The sequence below is a fragment of the Cherax quadricarinatus genome, chromosome 50, assembly GCF_038502225.1.
Source record: "Cherax quadricarinatus isolate ZL_2023a chromosome 50, ASM3850222v1, whole genome shotgun sequence".
Classification (NCBI taxonomy): Eukaryota; Metazoa; Arthropoda; class Malacostraca; order Decapoda; family Parastacidae; genus Cherax; species Cherax quadricarinatus.
This window is the reverse complement of record NC_091341.1, coordinates 26,196,132-26,218,233: the sequence shown is the minus strand read 5'-3', so window position 1 is coordinate 26,218,233 and position 22,102 is coordinate 26,196,132. Positions and strand designations below refer to the sequence as shown.

General features: G+C 38.1%; 2 protein-coding genes across 2 annotated transcripts; both read right to left on the bottom strand.

Moving 5' to 3' along the window:
• Positions 1-549: 549 nt before the first annotated feature.
• On the bottom strand, positions 550-3,880 carry LOC138854134 (uncharacterized). The gene is made up of 4 exons (XM_070095351.1): positions 3,722-3,880; positions 2,590-2,674; positions 1,050-1,162; positions 550-944 (listed from the first exon to the last, which is right to left on the bottom strand). The coding sequence occupies exons 1-4, from the start codon at positions 3,878-3,880 to the stop codon at positions 687-689; spliced, it is 615 nt and encodes a 204-aa protein (XP_069951452.1). The 3' UTR covers positions 550-686.
• On the bottom strand, positions 2,258-19,017 carry LOC128695308 (uncharacterized). The gene is made up of 14 exons (XM_070095338.1): positions 18,776-19,017; positions 18,430-18,600; positions 17,829-18,073; positions 17,260-17,382; positions 16,587-16,752; positions 15,844-16,082; positions 15,404-15,588; positions 13,892-15,165; positions 12,312-13,704; positions 8,843-8,889; positions 6,703-6,827; positions 5,090-5,206; positions 4,722-4,972; positions 2,258-2,375 (listed from the first exon to the last, which is right to left on the bottom strand). Exons 1-8 carry the CDS (start codon positions 19,015-19,017, stop codon positions 14,887-14,889), a joined length of 1,650 nt encoding a protein of 549 aa, XP_069951439.1. The 3' UTR covers positions 2,258-2,375; positions 4,722-4,972; positions 5,090-5,206; positions 6,703-6,827; positions 8,843-8,889; positions 12,312-13,704; positions 13,892-14,886.
• Positions 19,018-22,102: the final 3,085 nt, after the last annotated feature.

Genomic DNA, 22,102 nt, shown 5'->3' with positions numbered 1-22,102 from the left:
AACCATTTGTCTCCATTCACTCCTATCAAACACGCTCACGCTCATGCTTAACAATTCACAAACAGGCGAAATTATTTACAGCATTATCTCTTAGTCCACAGCAGGCATCATAGTACACAGTACTTTGTCCACAACGCTAAACTCCATAAGCATGGGTCAAACCATACCCCGGCCGGGATTGAACCCGCGGTCAGAGAGTCTCAAAACTCCAGCCCGAAGCTAGACGGTGTTTCCCCATACCCGGAGCACCAGGCTTGTTCAAAGTTATTTGAACATTATATGGACACGAACTAGTTAAATCTTCTGACTGACAGTTCTACAATAAGGACCTTAAATAGTCGTGACTCTGGTCCTCGTTATGTATACAGGACCATTAGTGTAGGATAACCTTCTTAGATATTATTCTGTATTTAATATATTTATTGTTATCGTGCATATAGTACCAATTATGCCATATTATTGTCAATTACCTTTAATATTATCGTATATGGGAGTCGTATAATGGTATTTTATATGTGCAGTACCTAAGTTAGGATATCGTAGCTTAAATAAAAACCAGTGCAGTATATGGACCTAAATAAAGAATATTTATACACTAATGAGAGGAGCTTAACTTTTAGCAGACATTAAGCGCCATGAGTAGTGCAAAAAAAATTGATTCCTAACTGAACCTCCTCACAGATGTCTTAAATTCGTGTTTTAGTCACGAATATTATTAGTTTCTCTGCCACGAACAGGACGACACTGCTGGCCAGTCCCAGCAGGAGCAGCAGAAATGGTCCCTGCAAGTGTACGGTGCTGAGAGCTTCAATGCTGCCGTCTGCTGACTCCGAAATAAGGTCGTTTGTATGCTGCTGATGCTTCAATTCCTCTCGCTTTTTTATCCGGTTCTGGCGTTTAATGTCAAGCAATATTTCTTTTCTCCACTGTTCGTAGAGCCCAGCCTGGAATATAATGTTATTGAAATGCCTATTTTCTGACTATTTTAGATCTGCTAGAAGGAAAGAGAGAGAGATGGACGTTATTCAATCTCAGCTTTCTTAAATTACCTCCGTATGAGCCATGATGCAGCGGTCTAGGTTTGGTGTGTAAGGAGCTCCCTGTGGAATGGGCCAAGCTGAGAGCGTAAGAGCTAAAGCCTCCCATCGAGGTGCGTAAAGTGCTGAGCAGTTGTGAGTTCAATGTACTGATGGTTGTCCACAACTGCTTCCCTGCTTGCACAGGACAAAAATTAATTAGTTTGCACACACACACACACACACACACACACACACACACACACACACACACTCTGGACAGACTGGACACCTGGTCCAGCAAATGGCTTCTCGAATTTAATCCTGCCAAATGCAAAGTCATGAAGATAGGGGAAGGGCACAGAAGACCACAGACAGAGTATAGGCTAGGTGGCCAAAGACTGCAAACCTCACTCAAGGAGAAAGATCTTGGGGTGAGTATAACACCGAGCATGTCTCCGGAAGCACACATCAATCAGATAACTGCTGCAGCATATGGGCGCCTGGCAAACCTGAGAACAGCATTCCGATACCTTAGTAAGGAATCATTCAAGACACTGTACACCGTGTATGTCAGGCCCATACTGGAGTATGCAGCACCTGTTTGGAACCCGCACTTGATAAAGCACGTCAAGAAACTAGAGAAAGTACAAAGGTTTGCAACAAGGTTAGTTCCAGAGCTAAGGGGAATGTCCTATGAAGAAAGATTAAGGGAAATCGGCCTGACGACACTGGAGGACAGGAGGGTCAGGGGAGACATGATAACGACATATAAAATACTGCGTGGAATAGACAAGGTGGACAAGGACAGGATGTTCCAGGGAGGGGACACAGAAACAAGAGGCCACAATTGGAAGTTGAAGACACAAATGAGTCAGAGAGATAGTAGGAAGTATTTCTTCAGTCATAGAGTTGTAAGGCAGTGGAATAGCCTAGAAAATGACGTAGTGGAGGCAGGAACCATACACAGTTTTAAGACGAGGTTTGATAAAGCTCATGGAGCGGGGAGAGAGAGGGCCTAGTAGCAACCGGTGAAGAGGCGGGGCCAGGAGCTAGGACTCGACTCCTGCAACCACAAATAGGTGAGTACAAATAGGTGAGTACAAGATCTCAGTTTAAAACCTCGCGGCAACACCATCTCCTCTTCATTGTATTTTTTCATATTATAAACAACAGAGTTAGAGGCTACAATAAAAAAAATTATTAAAATAGTAGACTTACTTCATCTTCAGAGCTTCGTTGAGTCCGTCAGTAATATCGACTCCAACAACCATCAGCTTTCCTAAGGTGCTGAAGGCACTCGACTCGGAGTTGGTGAAGAAGTTCTTGAAGGAGAGCCCATACGAATCCATAGCTGCCCTAAGTTTGTTTAATAATTAAAAAAAATGTTTTTATACATTAGTTATTAATTATTATAATCAAGCGCTAAACCTGAATGGGTCGTAAAACCCCTGAATTATTATTTATACATTAGTTTTCACAACTCATTATTGGGTCATTAACAGGACTTAAATTACTGTCTAGTATCGAAACACTTCTTTAGGCTTAGGTTGAGGCCTATGAATAAGTTAACCTTCGGCCTCAAATGAAATCATACAAGACACCTCTTTATATAAGCCAACATATATCTTAACGTTAATTGGATAAAGAGAATCTACCTGTTAAAAAATAATATAAACAGAAATATAATCTGAGTGCCAAGATAAATCAGGAGAATTGCATGTGAATCGCAGGAATCTTGCAACAACTGGGGAATAAGAGGTAATCAGGAGAGCAGTTCCAATTCCGGGATCAAGAGCTCTTTATCAGCACCAAGGCATTTTGAAGGATTTATCTACCTTATTTATCTACATTATTATTGTTAGTATTATTGCTATTATTATTATTATTATTGTAATAAAGTTGGTAGAATTACCGACAATATGTAAAGTAAAAGGACACAAGTGCAACTAATGTGACATTTATTGTGGCAACGTTTCGCTCTCCAGGAGCTTTATCAAGCCATTACAAACATGGACACAGAGGGTATATAAAGGCTCAGAGTGAGGTGAATACTAGTGAGGTACCATTTCGATGTTCACTAGTGGTGGTAGTAGTAGTAGTTTATTGTGAACTGCAGTTATAACACTGTGAAAGACCAAAAAAATTGGAATGGTATTTCATATTCCTGCTATTATTTATGTAAGAAAAATCTCGTGAATAGATATAAGCACATGTAACAGCGCATTAAATATCAAAGTTTGTTTGAAGTATAACATTCTGCAGTCCTCCTACCCAATATATATTGATTACATTTTGCAAAATCGTAAATCTTGATCACGCTACTGCAGAAACAAGAGAACAGAAAGTGAAAATTTCAGCTAGAGACCCCTCATCGCCTGAAGACAAAAGAAACTCGAACCCAGATCTATACTTTCCACCTGGAAAGGGATTCAAACACAGGCCCCTTAATCACCTCAGCCAGAGACGCAAATAACAATAGATGGCCATCGGAAGCTAGCCACAGTGATTTTACGAGTCTGGTGTTGACCTTTACATCTTGTCCAGCAGCAGATTCGATCCCAGAATCCCATTCTTTGCCTGGGTATAGAGACAAACATTTACACCTCAATCAATTAAGTCACAAACCCTACAAGGCTAACTTCTGCAGGCCGCTTGTAGTTATAATTCTTTTTACTCATAAAACCTAAAACAGAGTTCTTTACCTCATCCCAATTTTCGGATGGAAGAACGTTGAGAGTGAAGTTCAGAGCTTGTGCTGTGGTTGTTATCTGGTTGAAGTCAGTACCAGAGTATCGAATACTATTACCTTCCTGGTTCGTCATCCAGTATGGAGCATAGGGCAAGGCGGTAATGTTAAACATCGCCCTGTGGAAGCTGAGAGTCCACGACCATAGGACGAGTACACAAGAATGTCACTACAACATACTTTAAATCTCTAAACATGCTTTATTTCACATCCGTTTAAAAAGACAACATTATATCTTTATTTAAAAACGAAAAATTAACATAACAAGAATGCTGAAGAAGAGTGATATTAAAAGAAATGTGACCAACGATTGCTCCACTTATAAATGAATATTAATTTTTGTTTCAAGTTGTATATAAAAAAACGACAGTATAAGAAAATGCACTTAGCAAACTTGTCAGGAAAGAGAAGGAAAGGAGAGAGGTAGACGAGTCCATGAAAGTGTGGCCAGTAAGCCAGGTGCAGCACCTGGCTTGGTTGTGGACTATACGGCAGGTACACGTACAATTCACACCTGCTTCCACATGTAACAAATATTATAATCTTACAGTCTTTTACTTCTAGCAGTAAAATTGATCGTAATATATCTGCATAATCTTAGCTGATGACTATTTCAAAAATTATATAACATTATCTTTTGTATGGACAACTATTTTAGTGTATAAATTTTGCATTCCTTTAGATTCTGTACACCATATAATATTCAACTCTACAAAAAAAATTCTCAGGTGCTCTAAAGAATTGCGAGAGATGGGCTGAATAAGGATCAGGATGCGATTAATGCATGGAGGATAGAGCATCCACCACTTTACGTTGAATGATTAACGCAAATTTAGAGCTTCATGAAATACACTCTAAGAAAGCTTAACCATGAACTTAGAGCTGAACTTTGGCAAGAAATATTCGTTCTTAGATTCATTTCTGCTCATTTATATTTGCAAATGTTAATCACTCACAGTAATGTCTTGAAGTATCTCAGTGGTAGGTCCCCTCCTTCCGAAGTCATCAATATGGCGTTTGTCATGGAAAAAGTCCAGTGGGAGGCTAGGAGGGTCCTGCTCTCTTCAGGAGTAAGGCGAGTTACCAGCAGCAGCCTTGTCGTCCACACTATCAGGCGACCCTACAACGACACTTCGGCGAACGCTGCTAAGAAGTCTTGCTTGCTGCTGACTACCACTACCATCACACACCAGGAGATAAGGCGCAGCTGTGAGAAGAAGCGTGGAAGCGCATTTTCACTGCACAACAAATACAAGATAGTAAAGAGTTTATCTCTTCAGCTAAGAGGGACGTAGCTAAAACATTTTTTTTCCATGTGACATACCTGACGAGCTTGGGCGATCACCCTGGTGCGCTGTACTTGAGTCGCGTTTACGTCGTTCTCGCTCCCTGCCACTTCGAACAGTCCCACACCCCAGGGAGCCCACAGCTGGTCCAGCTCCTGTTCAGTTTATTAATGCATTTAAACAGGAGTACCACGTGAGCGTATATGTAAACAGGTGGATGTTTACACTAGTGTATTTTGTATTATGTAATCGCAAGTTCTGCCTCTCTTCAATAGCTGTAATAGGAAAGGTACAGTTTTACTGACGACCTTATTTGAACTAAATGTGAATTGGCTGTTGAGCGGTCCGGGAGATGCGTGACATAAGGCAACCCTCCTAAGCACATATGTCCCAATTGTTCAGTAAACCAATTTGAATGATCCCCTAAGTAACATGCACCCGCTTTGAAAGTTTGGCAAATTGGTAATTTGACATACTCTTCTCCAGGTTGAGGGACTGACCGTCTCTAATCTACGTCTTCAAATGTGACGGACGCACTGATTACATCATCTTTTCATCTCCTCTGCGTTTGCTGCCTCCTGTATCTCAGGAAGCCTACTGTGTAGGCGAAAAGTTTCGTAATATAGACACCTATCACTGCATGTGTGTCTTATCAGCTAGTCAGCATTGTAAACAATTATTACATTCATCGTATAACCATTCCTTAATACCATATAATTTAATTTGTAAATTTACTACGTGATGTGGTTTGTTTTTGTCGTTTTCTTAAATCTTTGCGATATGTCATCCGAAGGGAAAATTCATATGAAAAGTAACTTTAGGTGATGTATATCTGGAGAGGGTTCCGGGGGTCAACGCCCCCCCGGCTCGGTCTGAGACCAGGCCTCATACTCGTAGTTACTAAACCCATATAGAGGAGCTAAATAGCATACTGTCAGCAAGAGTGATGGAGAAATACTTCGCTAAGCAATCTTTTATGGTCTGTAGTGTCTTTTCATGACTGTCCTCTCCACAAGCCACTACACTGTGTTGTGTTATTCTCCGAGGTTCCTGCTGAACCAAACCATGTCTTACACATGACATTTCCCTGATTACTGTGCTAGGCAAACCTGGTTTTCCTTGGCAATACAATTGTAATTTGTATCAACAGAATGGGAATAAGATACAAAATGCGAGACTATCAGTTTAGATTTTTTTCAGCTATGTCTATTCTGTTAAGCTACACTATTTTTGTTCGTTAGCTGATATTTACTAAAGTGCAGAGTTTCATTTTTATGCAAATTCTGCAATATTAAATGGATTGTGCAATGGAGTTAGTTACATTGTGTGAAAATAGAACAAGAGTTAATGTTTGGTGAGCAATCTAACTTTAACTTCTAATCTAGGTTATGTTAGGTTAGACTGAGTTAGGTTTGCTTTATTTTATGAGTTATCAAAGGTTAGCTTATTCTTCTATTCCTACAATATATTTATCACAATACACAACCCACTTAGTATTAAAGAATTTACATCAAAGTCTATCACCAAGCTTGGTAACCTGAAGGTAAAACAAAGATTTACTAATAAGTCTAGCAAGAGAGCTTAAATTGCATTTATTCATGAATTAATATTTTATGTTGACTTTTATATAGGAGCTGAACTTTTAGTTTACCTTTAAAATAGTTATGGAGGAGGTTGTGCCATCTTTGAGGACGAGAGGTAAACATCTCCACTCTGGGATGGCTTGTAATACAGCACTCACTGCCTGGCCCATATCTGACATGACTTCATGTCGGTCTAGTAAACAAAAATTAAAGCATTATGCTCAAACAACATGTAAATACAGGTATTCCATTTTTTTTCATGTTTTTTAATATATATTTCCAGACAATTTGGGCATTCAGTATATTATCTCAATTTATTTTTTTAGGCACGTAATATTAGTGATACTGGGTGTTCATTTTTTTTTTCTAAATTCCAGAAGATATCTATCACGAGATTTCTGTTATTTATTGTGTGTTCTCCAACATTAAGTAGGAGTTGTCTTGGAAACAATTATATTTTGGGAGGACAAGGAAAAGGATTTTTTTGGTACTTAATAAAATATGTAACCGAACCTAACCCAACCTAACATAACATGGAATTGAACTCCAAATATAATTAATTAGATTAGGATTTGGTGGGATTATCTTATCGACATTTTTAGTCAAAAAAAAAAAAAAATGCGTTTTTCCCCACTGGCCAAAAAAATAACTGTCTTCTTTACACAAACTACTAAATACAAAACGAGAAATTTCATAATAACTTGTCGATTAGTTCAAAAGAGAATCTCAACTAAATATTAGCCTTCAGAGTTTTAATGGACGTATCGGTGAGCTAGTATCTGATATCAGACGAATTTTTGACATTTTTCTTGACCAACAAAACTCCACCTCATACTACCTTAGGCCTAATCAAAATGTAATATTTCCAATACACATTAGGTGATGTAACAGGAAAGGGTGACTCTAAATGCAAAATAAAAATGTGTTAAATCACCTCAAACAAAAAATAAAATACATCTGACACTACATGTGTGTTGATTTGTAAATTACTGACTTCGGTATAATAAAGACTGCAGATTTTCGAAGGTGTACTAATCTGTAGGGAGAGTCAGGTGAACAGTGTGAACTGTGGTGACAACAGTAATAACCACCACCGTGAACTGTGGTGACAACAGTAATAACCACCACCGTGAACTGTGGTGACAACAGTAATAACCACCACCGTGAACTGTGGTGACAACAGTAATAACCACCACCGTGAACTGTGGTGACAACAGTAATAACCACCACCGTGAACCGTGGTACGTGAACCGTGGTGACAACAGTAATAACCACCACCGTGAACCGTGGTAACAACAGTAATAACCACCACCGTGAACCGTGGTGACAACAGTAATAACCACCACCGTGAACCGTGGTGACAACAGTAATAACCACCACCGTGAACCGTGGTGACAACAGTAATAACCACCACCGTGAACCGTGGTGACAACAGTAATAACCACCACCGTGAACCGTGGTGACAACAGTAATAACCACCACCATATGCCATTGCACCACTGCTAGAGTTTTTATCTTTTTCTGTCTTGATAATAATGGGAACATGTAGAACTTAATCAGAATGCAAATCTCGATTTTATCCATATAGGTTAAATAAATTTCTGTAGGATTTCTATAATTCAAATTTATATGTCAACTATACGAAACTTTCAAAAATTTTATCATTGTTCGTGTATGATGTATTTATGAGGTTGATTAATATTAAAAGCTGTAATTTTTGTAAATACCTAGAAAATACATTCGTACAACTTGATTAAAAATGTAAAGAATATTTAATGACTATATGACATCCTTCGTTACTCTGCTGGTGAGAAACAATAGTGAGCGTGCCATGGTAACAGTCTCTGAAGCGTTGTTGAACTAGTTTCTGAAGTATTGGGACAAAACTCTGGTAGTAAACAAACCATACCACGGGCGGGGTTAGAACCCGCGATCAGAGAGTCATAAAACTCCAGACCGACGCTTAGTATCTCGTAACTACTGTATAAATATTAGTAGAGTTTTGCAGAAAGATTATCACGTGCTAATTTTAATAAACATTCAGAAATAAACGTATGTATATTTGTTTAACTTTGCAACAGATGTCAGAGAATGTACGATAGTGACCTCGGGAGAGGTAACATGTTGGGGCTGTGGATGAAAGCAAAATAACATTGTAAACCAAGTGTAAACTCTATTAAAAAACACATTTTACTTCACAATTCTCACCTTTTTGTTTTACGTATATCGAGTAGTCGGTGAGTCTTACATTTTTTCTGTAATACAAGAAAAAACTTTAATGTTTTGTATATAAAACTCGGGTCGTTTTATGAAGAGAAACACTTTTTTTTTTATTTACATTAAGTTTATTGTTTACATGTCATTACATACTTGTTTCATCTCTTAAACTTTATATACTCGCATATATTCTGACGCAGGTTTAACGTTTTTTTATGAATATAATATAGTTTTAAGGAAAGCAAATGAAAGTTATTAAATGCTGGATAATAACCAAGAGATGTAGGAATGAATATTTTTAGATGTGGAATGAAAATAATGACATGGACAGAAATGGTCAAGTATACAACCTGGTGCATGAAACTTACTTATAACATTCACTAGAACTCTGAAGGAGAACATTCATGCACCAGGATATATACACCGAGAGGTGTATATCTGAGAGTTTACTTTAGTCCCGAAAAGGAGTAATTTTCTCAAAGTATATATACCGAGAGTAAACGTATTCTTGTCTGGTGGTGAAAAGATTACTTGTAGCCTTAATGACCCTTGTGTAACTGCACTAATCATCACTTTGAATTGCTATTTTTGGGATTAAAATATTCTTGAGGTAGTGAACTGCTGATCAGCAACCTTAACGACCCCTCGTGTAGCTGATAGGCGGTAAACCCCTTTGACAAACCAGCTCTCATCATAGAACAAGTAGTGGAATACTTAGAAAAGGTAGACACCAGAAATGAAGGAAGTGAGTGAAGCTCTAACAGAATGAACGTGGTGAAGTTAACATGGGCGAAAGGTATTTCTGACCGAAATGTTCAAAACGTGTAGTAAGAGTGTTCGAATGGCTGGCGCATTAGTTCGATTTATGCTTGAAGGAGCACACGAACAGTTCCTTAAAAATGGAATATAAAATGGTGCAACTATAATAAACGCACAAATTAATGACTGTCACAGACTTTCCTAACATCCTAGTTGTTGAAACCGTATAAGATTCTGTCTAGTAGTAGCCCAGGAACTGTGCTAGTACTGTCGAGCAACTAGCTCAAATATGATCTCCCCATTACACTAATATTCGTTTTGTACGAATTTTCTGCTCTCTGGTAGCTTACAATATTGAATTTATAAGCGAAGAACTGTTTTCATGCCTTGGTTTCCTGGAGTGATCCTGTTTAAGGTATAGAACATTCACCTTCCGCAAGTTGCAAATCACTTCCGTCGGCTAACACCCAGGAATCAATTTAATAACAGGCGAATAAGGGCACCATATCTAAGGAGACTTGCCCATTGGTTTCGATTCTTCCAAGTTCATTCATTAGCTAAGTTGCTACCACTGATCTGCGATCTCAGTAGTTTTATGTAGAATGAATTTTGCAACACTGTTGGACAAAGTGGGTGCTTAAATCTGGAATGAATGGAAAGAGGCATAGCGGATGCTCAAGTGTGTTTACCGTCGCACCCTCACCAGTTACACAAGGATGTTTACCAATAATCCCGAGTATATGTAGAGGCACAGTTTTTCTACATATTACCAGCGCTGCAGAAATCAGAGGCTCGTTCATTTTCCACCCGTGGGATTTTAATGACTTACTGAGAGATTTATGGTATATAATTCCAAATACTAACTGGTCCACAGTAGTTACTAAGGGTACGGAGCTCATGTAGTGTTGGTGGTTGTGGTTGCTTGTCTGCCGTAATGGAACTGTTTCTCGTTAAAGAGTCGATGCGAGACCTTCCATAGTGTGGCTTCGTTGTTAGTGTACCTTCCTTCTGCCAGCGTTGGATCCACCTGTACGCAGTGGAGGTGCTGGCGCCAGTCTTTTGAGAGATGTCACGAGCTGACATGCCTCCTAGCCACATCCAGACGATCCTGGCGCGTTCAGCTTGCCTCATTCTGTGTCTGATTATTATCCTGTCCATCAGGCTACTTCTGTCGATCAAAGATATTGTATATGTATGATAGCGTCTATTTTAACATCTTGCTGTGATTAATTTATTAACAGCATTATTCTCAACGAACAGTAATATAATTTAAATATTCACTATTTTTTTTTTTACACTTTTAAGTCTTATATATCATTCTCGTATAAAATAGTGGAGTTTAATATTTCCACTCCTAAAGACGATCCTTTTAGCCGACTTTCTCTGGGCCAGGAATCTCTGTTCTTCTATCTTTGTCGTCTGGTCGCCCTGAGTCTCGAAGTCATATTTTGCCTTTTAACTAACGTTTCGGAACAAAATATTTTCGATAAAAACATACCAAATACTTCCAGATGTGTGTGTGTGTGTGTGTATGTGTGTGTGTGTGTGTGTGTGTTTGTGTGTGTGTGTGTGTGTGTGTGTTCCTAAAAAAATATCCTAAGAATATTCCTTCATGTGATTTGTTTCGTTATCAATAATGTTTTTATGATTTCGCGAGTTAATAAATTTCTTTTTTTTTTGCTAGCCAATTATAACAGCAGAAGTCGAACATATTTTAATATAGCTCAAAGCTCAGGTGTTTACGGTTTTTAATGTGTGATGGGTAACACGATCACACTGGGTTAAGTAGACCAAGTTATACCATCCCTTAAAGATCTCCGGTATGACTAATACATCCACTGATCTTACCACTACCATTATTTATTTTTAAATAAAATCAGCCGAGGATTACGAATTTCTACCCCCTTTTATTATTCGTGTATAAAACTCGGTTATTGTAAGATATCAGACTGCAAAACCTATATAGGAAAGACTAAGAGAATATTGAAGATTTTATTCCCCTGTAATACTTAGACTTCTAACACAGAAAAAATCCTACAATACTACAATCTTCTCTATTTCTCTATCAGAGAAATGGAGAGAGAAAAGAGAAACATAGAAAGAGAAAGAAAGTAGGGGAATGAAAAAGAGAGAGATAATGAGAGACTGTGTGGAGATGATAAATAATTATAAAGAATTAAAAAATCTTACAAGAAGAAATAATAGTCATATTTTTAGACTAATGATAACGTCATTACATAATTAACAGTCATACATATATTTTAATCAGTGTTTTAATTATGTCAAAGACGCACTAAAGTCTAGAATAGTTTATAGTGACAGACTAACAATAAATTTTAGCGAAAATGGCATTATGATTCTTGAAAATAATTCTTAATGAAGTTATATTTTCCTAATCTTCCAGCCAAATCTTTTACTGTATTCTACAAGAATATTTCCGTCTCGGACAATATTCCCAGAGATTACTGACTTAGCTCACAGTTACAGAATAGTTGAACTCTGACAAAGGTACTCATAGCTACGTCAAAGTACTGACGACCACAGCAGACTAATGTACATAAACACCACAGCATAGTACTGTACTGACAAGTGCACCAGAGTGCCCATAGCCACATCTGAATGAGATACTGCCACAACAGATTATGCTATGCACAGCCTAGGTATAGTGAGACTCACTGCTACAGCAGAGTCAGGTACTCACTGCTACAGCAGAGTCAGGTACAAGCAGCCACACAAAGCAAGGACTGTCAGCTGCAGCAGTTCCTGGCAAAGTGTTCACAAGAGCCTCTCATTGTATATATATATAAACTTCAGTTAGAGACGCGCGCAGCCGCAGAATTCGAGAATCCTTTGCACTGGCTTTCACTGTTGATCTATTTAAATATAATGTGACTTTGTAAAAAAAAATTATTTTTGCTTATATAATTATTTTTACTTAAGAACTGTGATTACCTTAATGTAGTATATCACTTCTAGAATGCAACTCACAACATACCACTAACTCACAGGTACCTATTTACCTCCGGGTGACCTAAAGTGTACGAAACTCTGTCCGCAAGTTTCACTCAGTCCAAAAATTGCTTTAGTCTTTACATTGTTTAAACATATTTCGCTATTTTAATATGCATCAATTTTTTTCTATATTCTTTCGTATATTAGTGTCAGAATAAATTTTCTGTGCTATTAAAACATAAAAGAGAACTTCCTTCTTCATTATTTCAAAGTGTATAGAGTGTGAGTAGTTGTGCAGTTTAAAAAATAATGAAACAATATTTGGTTTCGTCTCATTTTGAGAACGAGAGAGCATTTGAGAAGTCATTTAACTTAATGAAGGGAAGGTTTAGCTTTGTGTTAATTAGGACTTTAATATTACTTTGGCAGTAAGCAACAGCAAGGAGGCAAGTTTGATACTGACTTAATATATTCGGGATATTAGATTTCCCTTCAATAATATTAGCTAATACCTAAGTTTTACTACGACTATCCTCACTTAGTCAAGTTCTTCCTGGGGTACAAATACGTACATCATATTGCATTTTTATAACGTTGTTAACCGTGTTGAATTATATTTTTTCGAAAATATTAAATACATTAACACTTTCAGAAACTGATATAAATCTTGGCAGCTGTTATGAAATATATGAACACATCAGTAGTCTAAGAAAAAAAAATCCTAATTTTCTGTAATCAAATTGTCTTATATTCAGTGCCTTGCTGGCTACATTTACCGGCCAGTCATTTCATATTAATCAATATATTTCCAGTTTATTTCCTCTTTTCTGCCTGATACAGTTATCAAAGCTCATGCTCATTGTGTTAGACTTCAACATTTTGTTTAGTAATGTCCATGTTTGCTCAGATTTCCACAGTTGTGATATTAAAGGCGTTACCGAGGACAGGAGCGGTAGTGAGCTTGGCTAGGATCTCACGGCTCCATCACTCTAACCCGAGGTTTGGCGTTGCTGGGGTATGGAGCGCCACTGGGCAAGGATCTCTGCTTGTAGGGTGAGGAAGGCAACTGCTACACCCAGAAGTAGCACATAAAAGGCGCCCTGCAGGTGGTTCAGCCTTAGTACCACCTCTCTTGTTTCATCCTGGAAAATGAATTATTGCATAACTGCATGAACGTAAATCACTAAAGCGGTTAAAAATTCTCTGATAGTCATATATGTCATGCCTTTTCACTCTAGTTTCATCCACACTTCGCATGTAGTGTAAAATAGGTGGCGTTCGTCGTGTGGGCGAAAGAGGTCTAGAAGTAGGTCAGTAGGTAACCCTTACCGATGAGGTGTGTTCGCGATCAAACTGAGGGTCAAGTGCTGCAGCCTCCCTATTGTCCTTCACACGTCTGGCTATCACGTCTTCTGTCCAGTAGCTGGTGATGCCGGCTGCTTCCAGTCGCAGCATCAGCTTACTAAAACGAGAGTAGAATGGCGCGCCCTTTCTGCAGCAGAGATTCACATAATCAGTATTTACTGAGATACAGACCTACATTGTCTTGTGAATGTGCAACCAAATCCAGTCTCGCTTATGCATAGCAGTTGATTCAGTACTGACAAACGAGAGAATCTGAAAAGGGTTAGAATTAAAGGAATTTCCGTGTGTGATGGAAAACAATTATAAATCTCTAAACACACCAGCATTTTAACATTAACTTTCTTGTATCCTCATCAATAACATCAATAAACTTGGGTAATCAAACACTGACTCATTAGACTATTCTGTGAAAGTAATTAGCTCCATCACTCACCCCTACTATCACAACTACTCGCCTGAAGCACCAGCCCAAGTTGGCTAAGACATAAATGCCTTTGTTGCTGATAAAGAAGGGCGTGTGTCCGCGGGCGTCTGTGAAGCGAGATGCAACAATGACGCTGACGTAGCTCCTGAACACTATCAAGGAATAATGACCCACCAGCACCTTCTTCAACGCTTTCTCGGTGTCCAATACCTGTTGTATGTAAATGGGTGCTTATGAAACACATTTTCACACATTCACATGTTTTTTATATATGATTATGCTCGTAAATTTTACCACTTGTTAATCTCTGATATGCTTTGGATGATAGTGTTGTTTGAACAGGTATTAATTTCATTTCTTTGTAAATATTTGTTAATGGATGAGAAAATTCAAGGTTCTGTAAGACACTTAGTAAATTTGTTTACATGTTTGATAAATATACACAAATATTACAAAATGAATTGCATCTTTCATGAAAACTATTGGGAACTGGTTTTACATTATGTATATCAGAACTTATATAATTAAAAAAATGTTAATTGTAACATAGATCCGGTATAGAATTGTTCGGACTGGCCTCCATTTTCTGGTTTATTTCCTTGACCACTGGGTCGGTGTGCTTTGAGAAATACTCGATAACTGCTCCCTTGTATAGGCTGCTCTCTGTGCCCCACTTCCAGTTGTGTTGTTTAAGGATGTCTTGAAGGGTCTCCAGAGGCGGGGAAGTTCCCTGGACCGTAAGGTGAGCGACCAGAGAGGAACTGTACCCAGTAGTGACGACCAGACTGAACAGCAGCCACCATCCAACCAGTACCTGCAGTGGCAAATCTTTGCTAGCAAGCTCCAGTAGCACTCAATCCTCATGTTTTCTGCCTCTTTCTCAGAAAAAATGCTAAGAAAAGGGCACTTGCGTGCAGCGTATCAACTTATTGTTATCTACAGCTTTCACTCATATTATCATACTAAAGTCAAGTCTATGGATCTATTGTATTTATTTTTTAACTTATTGCATTCAGCATTTTTTCATCGCTTTAGTTATAAAGATCACCCACTTGACCGGAGACATTAGTGGAAGGATCAGGCGGTGGTTGCCCTAGCAGCACTCCCCAACCAAACATAATAACAGTTTTAAACTTGACCTCACGTCCTGATACCACCCACTGCCATGCTCTCAGCAACAGCCACATGATGACGCTCCACACCACTACGCTTACCAGAAGTGCCACCCACAGCTCACCTAAGAGACGAGTGAGCGGCATGTTACGCCATTAAGTAACAGATAGACAGGGGAGAAATGTGAATATATTGAGTTCTGTCAGTATTTATTCCTACCACACTGACCAGCAAAGAGTATTTTTTCAAGCAATGGTTGCGTTGCATCAGTCAGTGACTACTAAGCATTTCTACACTAGTTTATTCATGACGAAGGTTGTCCCTTCACTGCTTATGAGTACCGAAGTGATTCACGAAAAGACAGATTTGTTGTCCCCACCTGTAAAAGGCCTCACGAACGAGAGGTACTGAGGCAGAAGTGTAGGCTTTAGTGATGCCACAACCATGAGGTCTGAAGGATATCCTCTAGCATACTCCACAGTCATGAGCCGCTCTGGTGTAGGTGCTGACTCCGTACAGAAATCTATTTCCTCACGCTGAAGGTGACCAATCATCCCGTTGAAGACGCCGTTGTTCCACACTCCCCAGGAGCGCTCTGGGTCCTCACGAATATCGTAACTATCGGGAAAGCAGATTCAGACACTTGTTGAATCTGCTTATTATTTCCAGAATCAATGTTAGACAATTAAGATAGATAATACTTGTAGTTATTTATGAATATTATGCAACTAATCTCTTGCATTGTTATTATTATTATTATTAAAATGATATTCATACCGGTATCCAAAAATTTGTTTTATTTAGACGCTGAAGGAAATTATTTTTGTTTTAATACTAATGAAATAAATATTATTATTTATTTTATTTTATGATGGGAGAGCGGTAAATCCTCCCGGAGTCATAGAGCGTCTGGGGAGTGCATTTATAATTGGATCAAGAGCCTTTCACAGTGTTTTGATTATATTCCTTTACGAGAACAATCGAGCTTCTGCCATTCCTTGCACTGAATGATCCTCACGGGTTTATCGCACCAAATAAACTTTCAAATGTTATTCCTTCTAAAAAAGTTCAACACGCTGTTAAAACTTATATTAAAATATACAGAAGAGTAACAATTCTCACGTGAAGTTTAATTTAGTGGAGAAAGTGGAGAGGAGTCTTGTATCTAGTGAGTCCTTTAGTGTGACTCTGCTACCCGGTTCATTGCTGTCCATCTTGTAGTCAATGTAAGGGAAGTAAGCCACAGTCCCCACCCGGAACTTGTGTCCACTGAAGTCTTGAAGCTGATCTGAAGTGCACAGTTATTGCTCATTAAACGCGTCTACACGCATAAGGAATATTAATTCGTGAATGGGTAGATGTTTATTTTCGTAAATATTTACCTGCACAGCAAATGTTTACCTATGACAACTACCATTGTTTCCTAAGACGTTACATTGCAACATTTTTTAATTCTTAAATTATCTAATTTATTATTATTATTATTATTATTATTATTATTATTATTATTATTATTATTATTATTATTATTCCTATTATAAAGAAACTGCATTTAAAAATATTACTCATTTCTAAAATTATATTTAATATTCACATTTATTCACATACATGTATGTCTCTCGGTGTATACACACTAAACAGCTATTTTAATCCCATTTTAAGGGATTCCAGTATTCTTGACTGGTGGTGAAGATGTTAGGTGCAGTCTTAATGACCCTCGTGTAGTTGATAGGCTTAAAACCATACACCACACACCATTATAAAGATGGCTAACACATGGGTAAACATCATTCACCTTGAAAGAGAACGTTGTTTGCCTGACCGGGGAAAGTGAGGCTTTTTTGATGCACAAGTTGGACGTCAGGTTCTCCGTTGTAGCAGTACAGACAGCGTCGGTAGACCAGCCAGCTGCTGTCCTCTGTTATACGGTGAGGAAACATATCTCTCCTTATCATTGCCGTGACTTCGCAAGTGTGAATATGCTTTGCTTGTGTATGTGTAAACACATTTTGCGAACTAATTTATATGCTAATCTTACGTAATAAGGTTTTTGAACATATGTATAATATACTCTATAAGAAATTCCTCTGGTATGGTTTGTTTGCAATCGTGTCATTACGATTTCGTGCGTCAATTCTTGTTTATACATGTTAGAGCATCGGTGCTTGCCTCTGGTGTGAGCAAAATAAAGCAATTAACTACTTTTTTTCTGTTTAAATATATTTTCATACATTTAAATATATTTTCCTTACTGGAACATCAATGAAAAAATAAATTTATGCTAGGATTTTGTTCAGTAAAAGATTCTGTGTAACTGCAAAATAAATCATATTATGTTGCTTCTTAAGAATAGCAGACACTGACCTTCATGCATGACGTCTACCTTCTTCAGACGAGAGTTACCATAACGCAGCGTCTCAAAGAGTTTGTTGAGATCGTTGGTAGCCAGATAGAGGGCGTGGAGAAAGTTGTCGTTGAGGGCCAGATAGAGGGCGTGGAGTGTGTTGCGAAAACTGTGATGGAGAAGCACGTCCCTCACCCTTGTCCTCCCTCCCACTAGCACCACCCGGGTCTCCGGCAGCTGCCACAAACCATACGTTTCTAGTAACCTGCAACATCACATTCAAAATACCGAGATGATATAGAAGGAAATTTTATTATATATCGAAGGATTTAGAGTATTTTTAAGTCTTTTTATCTTGGGGGGGGGAGGGGGTCGCACATGCTAACTGGAAGACGACCAGTGCCTTGAAAAAATCTACATGTAATAAAAGAATTGTGACTATTTTTAATTATATTATTTTGTTACTGCCACTGTTGAATCATATTTTCAAATAGTTTCAGAAGAAGAATTGTTTAGGAGAAAATTAGAGGCATCTTCGTTCATTCTTGCATAATCATTAATACATAGTCTTTTATTTCTATAAACATTAATACAGTTAGTCTTTCATTTACATAAATTTACCTCAGGATGATTCCTGTACTGTTGGAGTCAGACAGGTCGAGGATAAGTCCCCGGCAGGTGGTTTTGGCGTCACCCCACAGTACTTGAAGGAGGTGGTCCTGGACCAACTGCTCCTGGGAGAGCAACATTGTGTCTACCACTACGCCAGCTTCCACACCCTCACTTAGGCGTCTGAGGGACACAGATGAAGGTTATATCCCAAAAGTCAGCCTCTGTGAATTTTGCCTTTATTGTCACCATAATTAACCCAGCATCAGTACGAACTCTGAGAATTTTTGTAGGTAGCCTCCTTACAGAGAGGATGTTCTGTAGATATTACTGTTGCGGACGTAACAAAAAATCTCACCTTAGGATGATTGAGGTAATGAATGAGTGAGGTGTAGCGGTGATGAGCACCAGGTGACAGCCACTGAGATGATTCTTCACAATCTGACCCACCATCAAGCCCACATCCACACCCACCTTATCCACAATTCCGCCCATGTCCATATCCACCTGCTGCACTGCTCCACCCACTTCCTTACTTCCTTCAGACACAGCACTCACTACTGCCAGCAACACAGCTGCACGCTGCCAGAGTGACACCATCCTGGCCTGTGTGTGTGAAGAGAGTACATAACATAAAATAAGAGAACTGAAGCAGGTTTACTGGCCATTGCTAACTCTTCTTAGTCACACTTTAATCCAGCCTTGGCAGATTGTTCCACTCATCTACAACTCCACTGCCAGCCCAGTACATTATTTTTTCTTATTCTGATTTTATCTAACTTGAATCCGTTTCTCCGATTTCTTTCTTTGTTACATATTCTTAGAACCATATATATATATATATATATATATATATATATATATATATATATATATATATATATATATATATATATATATATATATATATATATATATATATATATTATATATTATATATATATATATTATATATTATATATATATATATACATATATATATATATATATATATATATATATATATATATATATGTATATATATATATATATATATAATATATATATATATAATATATAATATATATATATATATATATAATATATATATATATATATATATATATATATATATATATATATATATATATATATATATATATATATATTCAAACTGCTTTCCAGTTTAATGCTTCAGTTCAATTTCATCCTCAGTATAATTTTCATAAGCAAATTGATGTCGGAATGGTAATGGGTTCACCTATTTGAGCACTTCTTGCTAAGTTCTTCATGGCACACTTGAAGGAGAACTGCTCAGATAACATCATTTCAGATAATGTAACTTGCTCGTGTTATATAGATATATCTATAATCACTCACAAAAGAATGAATACTGGAGATTTTCAAAATAAAACTCAATCTAGTAGAAACATCCATCTATTATACCTTAGAAGCAGCAGATTAAAAGGTCCCCTTCTATGATGTTCTAATACACAGATCCAACCACACACTCAAGTTTCAGATTTTTCGTAAAACCCATCAAGAACGATCTACTTCATTTCAAATCTGCACACAGAATCTGCACACAGAAATTACTCCCTACGAAAGTAAAAGACTGGGCAGGCGATGCAAAATGCCCCCAATAAAAAGTAGGGGCGCCATTGGTACACTAAGGGAAAACACCATAAGTGTCCGGGGCCCAAGACTGTTCAACAGCTTTCCATCAAGCATTAGGGGAATTGCCAATAAACCCCTGGCTGCCTTCAAGAGAGAGATGGACAGATACTTAAAGTCAGTGCCGGATCAGCCGGGCTGTGGCTCGTACGTTGGACTGCGTGCAGCCAGCAGTAACAGCCTAGTTGATCAAGCCCTGATCCATCGGGAGGCCTGGTCATGGACCAGACCGCGGGGGTGTTGATCCCCGGAATAACCTCCAGGTAACCTCCAGGTAACAGAATACACTGACTTAACAGGGAAGATGGGAATAATTACAGGCTTTATCTACGAGAGAACAGAATATGCAATGCAGAGTAATTGGGAAAGGAATGAGTCTATAGTCGCCAAGTGTTCATGGGATTACAGTTCAGTTTACAAATCTACATGGCGTGAGAGAGAATTTCTGATACTCACCACACCCAGAAAGGAAACCAATCCTAAAACTCGCATTTTTCTCCCTAACAACAGTATAGCTAAGAACGTTACCAAGGTCTTCTTAAGTTGCAACATCAGAGAAACAAATGTCAATAATAAGACCATGAAAGATCTCCCCAAAGACAGCAACAGGGTTTACCCCTCGTGGAGACTACCAAAAATTTAAGAAATCTAAACAAACATATTGGAGAGTATAAATACGCTTTCACTATCGACAACATGAACATTGTTTCCATGCTTCATCATAACTCTCATAATCATCTCATGAAATGGAAGGACACAAGATTAATTTTAAAACAAACTGAGCATCGTAAGAGGTGGTGTCTGAAATGATTTCTCATAAGAGCTTCAACATTTCAGAGGTATTAGCAAGAAGCACTTTGTTTTATAGTTGCCTGCTGTGTCACCTCGTTTTCTTGAACACTGAGAAACCAGTGTTCAACGTCCTTAGTGAGCTAACACAATTTCCAGACAGTGAAGGTATAAAGAAAAAGAAAAATCGCATTGTGATATATTTATTACTTTATAAAAATGGAGATACATTAAAATAAAATTATATTGTGTCCATATAACACTTCAGTCATTTAGAAAAAAAATAATTGATGTAATTTCTATTTACTGTGTAAATAAGTTCCTTAACTCAGTGAATTAATATTTTTTCCAGATTCAACATAATCGCTGCTCTGATATTCACTTAATCTTGTGTTTTTGAGCCCTTATGCTAATGATTTTGTTTTTAATTAGTCCCAATGCAAAGATTTCAAAGGCACTGTTAGTATTATATCTTGAAAACCAAGTCAGTGTTATGTCTCTGGACACAGTGTCTTTCTTCCTCTCCTAATCTAAGAAACTGGCGATCCATCGTTCTGAAGTAACAAAAGAGTGGTAGAGAACCAGGTATGTGACCCAGATTATATGTTGGTACTAGTGGTTCCCTGGGTTCAGGAGTGACCAGCGGAGCGTCTAGCTTAAGGAAGGCACGAGACCGTCCTCGATATGGCCTAGTGTCAACGTTTCCTTCATCTTGCCAACGCCTGATCCACCTGTACACAGTGCATATACTCGCTCCAGTCTCACAGGAGATTTTTCGTGCTGACATCCCACCCAGCCACATCCAAACGATCTTTACGCGGTCAGCTTTCATTGTTCGAATGTTGTTGACTCGCCTGTCCATCTTGCTGGCTCTGTTAAACATAATTATAGTATATGTACAAAATTTATTTCTGGCCGATATGTGTGTTGCGATACTGATTTCTAATGAATTCACACTGAGTAGGTGATGTTCTTAATTTCATGATAAGTATGGAAAAAAATATTTTCAGAAGTACTGTGTATTGGTTAAAAAATTCCTGTACATTGTCCAACAAACAGATTAGAAGATTAATGTATCTGAAACAACTCAGCATCAGAGACGCTGATGCTGAAACAACTGCAGAGACATGAAAGAGAATCAATTCTTCAGTGATTGTAGCGCATTTTAATCACAAACGTATAGAATAGTGGTACTGGGGCTCGCATGAAGCCCCAGAGAAGTGAGGGAGAAAGCTGCTGGACT

Excerpts from the sequence above, each read along its gene's own strand:
- LOC138854134 (XM_070095351.1), bottom strand. The coding sequence starts at position 3,880 with ATGTTTAACATTACCGCCTTGCCCTATGCTCCATACTGGATGACGAAC. Across the intron at positions 1,163-2,589 it reads GATTTCATTTGAGGCCGAAG|CACTTTACGCACCTCGATGG; the intron begins GTTAACTTATTC and ends ACAACTGCTCAG. Across the intron at positions 945-1,049 it reads GCATCATGGCTCATACGGAG|GCTGGGCTCTACGAACAGTG; the intron begins GTAATTTAAGAA and ends ATTATATTCCAG.
- LOC128695308 (XM_070095338.1), bottom strand. The coding sequence starts at position 19,017 with ATGGTGTCACTCTGGCAGCGTGCAGCTGTGTTGCTGGCAGTAGTGAGT. Across the intron at positions 16,753-17,259 it reads AAACAACGTTCTCTTTCAAG|ATCAGCTTCAAGACTTCAGT; the intron begins GTGAATGATGTT and ends TGTGCACTTCAG. Across the intron at positions 16,083-16,586 it reads TCCACTAAATTAAACTTCAC|TTACGATATTCGTGAGGACC; the intron begins GTGAGAATTGTT and ends CTTTCCCGATAG.